Raw genomic sequence first — 2,462 nt, 5'->3', positions numbered from 1 at the left:
TTTTCCATAGTGAGAAGAGCGTCGGTCACTCAAAATTGTTCACTGGGTGGGAAAGGATCACTAGTTCCAGTTCCAAGTATTTTCAAATAATAATTGCTACAAATCTCAATGATGAGGGCGCGAGGACATCGTTCCCTCTGCCACAGGGTTTACGCTCTAGGCCGCTAGGATTGTAGGATCATTTCTTTCTTTTTCAGTCTTGGGTCCAGGAGGGTTATAAATGCGCCTATGTTTGTAATGTAACTGGTGGTTTGTGGTCCTTTTCTATATTCTAATTGCTTGTTCACACCAGTGATCAGTGTTTGATATTCTAATGTGTTGGGAGCACTAGACAATTATTTGAATGTATTTCATGCCTGTAGTTCATCTATCATCTTTTTCACCGCACGTCGCAGTATTTTTCCAGACGGTGTCATCGGGAAACTGTCGACAAAGCGCACCCCGCCACGCAGCCGTTTGAAGTCGGCCACCTGCTCATCGACCAACCGAACGATTTCCGCCTCCTGGATCTTTGAACCGGGTGTTCGCTCAACGACCGCCATCGGTAAATCGCTGGCACGGTCGGCGGACGGTACACCGATTACGCACACCTGTTTCACACCGTCGAGCTTTTGAATGATACCCTCCAGGTCGGACGGGGACACTTGGTAGTTGTTGTACTTGATAATATCCTTGATGCGGTCAATGACGAACAAGTTGCCGTTCGCGTCCATGTATCCTATGTCGCCACTCCGGAAGAACCCATCATCCGTGAGCGCGCTCGCCGTAGCTTGCTCGTTGTTAAGGTATCCCTAAAACGAAACCAATTAAATCTCCCTTTGTAATGTTCTGAATAATAATCTCAAACTGCCATGCATACCAAAAACATGTATCGATGTGAAAGCTGAAGCTCGCCGGTTTGTCCAGGACCTAAGGCGCGTCCCTCGTCGTCCACTACACGACATTCCACGTTCGTCGCCAACGGTCCGACGGAGTTCGACAAGCAGATCGCTTCGTTGCGAGTGATGAAACCGATCTCCGAGCTGCCGTAGATCGATCGTACGTGCCCATTCGGTAGGTGCTGCTGTAGCTTTATGACAAGCTCTTCCGGGACCATCGATCCTCCAACGTGCCACTGGCGTACACTGCTCAAATCGGCATTCGCTAGCCGCGGATGGGCCAGAAGAGCCGATACGTACGACGGTGCGGTGAAAAGGTTTTCGATACGATGCTTCTCGATCAAGTTTATCAGCAGCTCAGCATTAAACGGGCTGCTGGTGAGAACGCGAGGCCGACCGTAGAATAACGACGTAAGCACCGCAAAGATACCGGTGGCCCAGAACAGAGAACTGAAGTTGAAGATCGGTCCATCGGAAACTTCACTGCGTAGAAAAGAGAAACACAGGAGTCATTTTCGTGTCGACGTATAGGAGATCCCTGGACTTACGTGGAAAACACCATTCCATCGACGAAATGGGCATGCGACAAACATACCCCCTTCGGTAGTCCCGTAGTTCCAGACGAACACAGCACCATGGCAACCAGTTTCGTTGCATCGCCAAGGTACTCCGCTCGAAACCCTTTCTCTCCATCAATCGGTGCGAGCAGCTCGTCTACTGACCGAGCCATCCCCTTCTGGCCCTTTCCCATCACAAACAAATGTACCTCTCCGGGGTCCCTTATTGCTTCTCGGACCGCTTCCTGCACCACGGATCGATTCGACTCGTCACAGAATACCAGCCGCGATTGCGTTTGTTGCATCATGTGCGTAAAGTCTTCCTTTCCATAAACCGGAGCGAGTGGGTTGATGGCCAAACCAAGCAACCAGCACCCGATAAACGCCGGTACCACGTGTTCTCCGTTTCCGCACGCCATACTAACAAAGTCGCCTTTCTTGAAGCCAAGCTTTTGCAGGTGTAGTGCCACACGGACGATCTGGAGGCGCATTTCACTGCACGTTAGGCGAACGCCCGTGTCCGCATTGATCTGTATCACCTTGTCGGGAGAGCGTGCCAACGAGTCGAGAACGATCCGCCCAACCCCAGCCTGAGGATTGAGAACTGAAGGAAGACGTTCCCCGAACCATAGCTGTCGCTTTGCATCGTACTCGCTACCGTTGCACTTGTGTCCGGAGAAATTCACTTTACTTTTTGTTGCCATTTTGCAATTCTTACGAAACACCAACCACACGAAACGAAGTGCACGTACGTTTGCCGGCGGAAGGTTGGATGCGCTCCTATTTAATGCCGTCTGCCTACTATCAGCCCAGCTGTAGGTCTTTACTGTATTATCACATCGTCGAGAATGATGGGTATTTATTCCATGACGTTGATACAAATGATAATGATGCTTCCGCAGATTATAGTTGTTTACTCTCCGCGGCGGTGGGAAGCATGATGCCCGGTGCACGGGTATGCAAGTCATTCCAACGGTTCGGAATGGTCGGTTCAAAGGCCAAACACCCAATAGACCTAGTTATTTGT

General features: G+C 50.3%; 1 protein-coding gene across 1 annotated transcript; it reads right to left on the bottom strand.

The window, feature by feature from the left end:
* Window positions 1-240: 240 nt before the first annotated feature.
* Window positions 241-2,202, bottom strand: LOC128276840 (acyl-CoA synthetase 7-like). The gene is made up of 3 exons (XM_053015297.1): window positions 1,427-2,202; window positions 860-1,361; window positions 241-791 (listed from the first exon to the last, which is right to left on the bottom strand). Exons 1-3 carry the CDS (start codon window positions 2,137-2,139, stop codon window positions 351-353), a joined length of 1,656 nt encoding a protein of 551 aa, XP_052871257.1. The 5' UTR covers window positions 2,140-2,202; the 3' UTR covers window positions 241-350.
* Between the last annotated feature and the right edge of the window lie 260 nt (window positions 2,203-2,462).

The sequence above is a fragment of the Anopheles cruzii genome, unplaced genomic scaffold (assembly GCF_943734635.1).
Source record: "Anopheles cruzii unplaced genomic scaffold, idAnoCruzAS_RS32_06 scaffold02682_ctg1, whole genome shotgun sequence".
Taxonomy (NCBI): domain Eukaryota; kingdom Metazoa; phylum Arthropoda; class Insecta; order Diptera; family Culicidae; genus Anopheles; species Anopheles cruzii.
Note: the sequence above shows the minus strand (reverse complement) of the source record. Positions and strands in the feature narration are given on the sequence as shown.

Coding starts and splice junctions, on each gene's coding strand:
- LOC128276840 (XM_053015297.1), bottom strand. CDS start 2,139: ATGGCAACAAAAAGTAAAGTGAATTTCTCCGGACACAAGTGCAACGGT. Junction 1,362..1,426: donor GATGGAATGGTGTTTTCCAC/GTAAGTCCAGGG, acceptor TTTTCTACGCAG/TGAAGTTTCCGATGGACCGA. Junction 792..859: donor CACATCGATACATGTTTTTG/GTATGCATGGCA, acceptor GTTTCGTTTTAG/GGATACCTTAACAACGAGCA.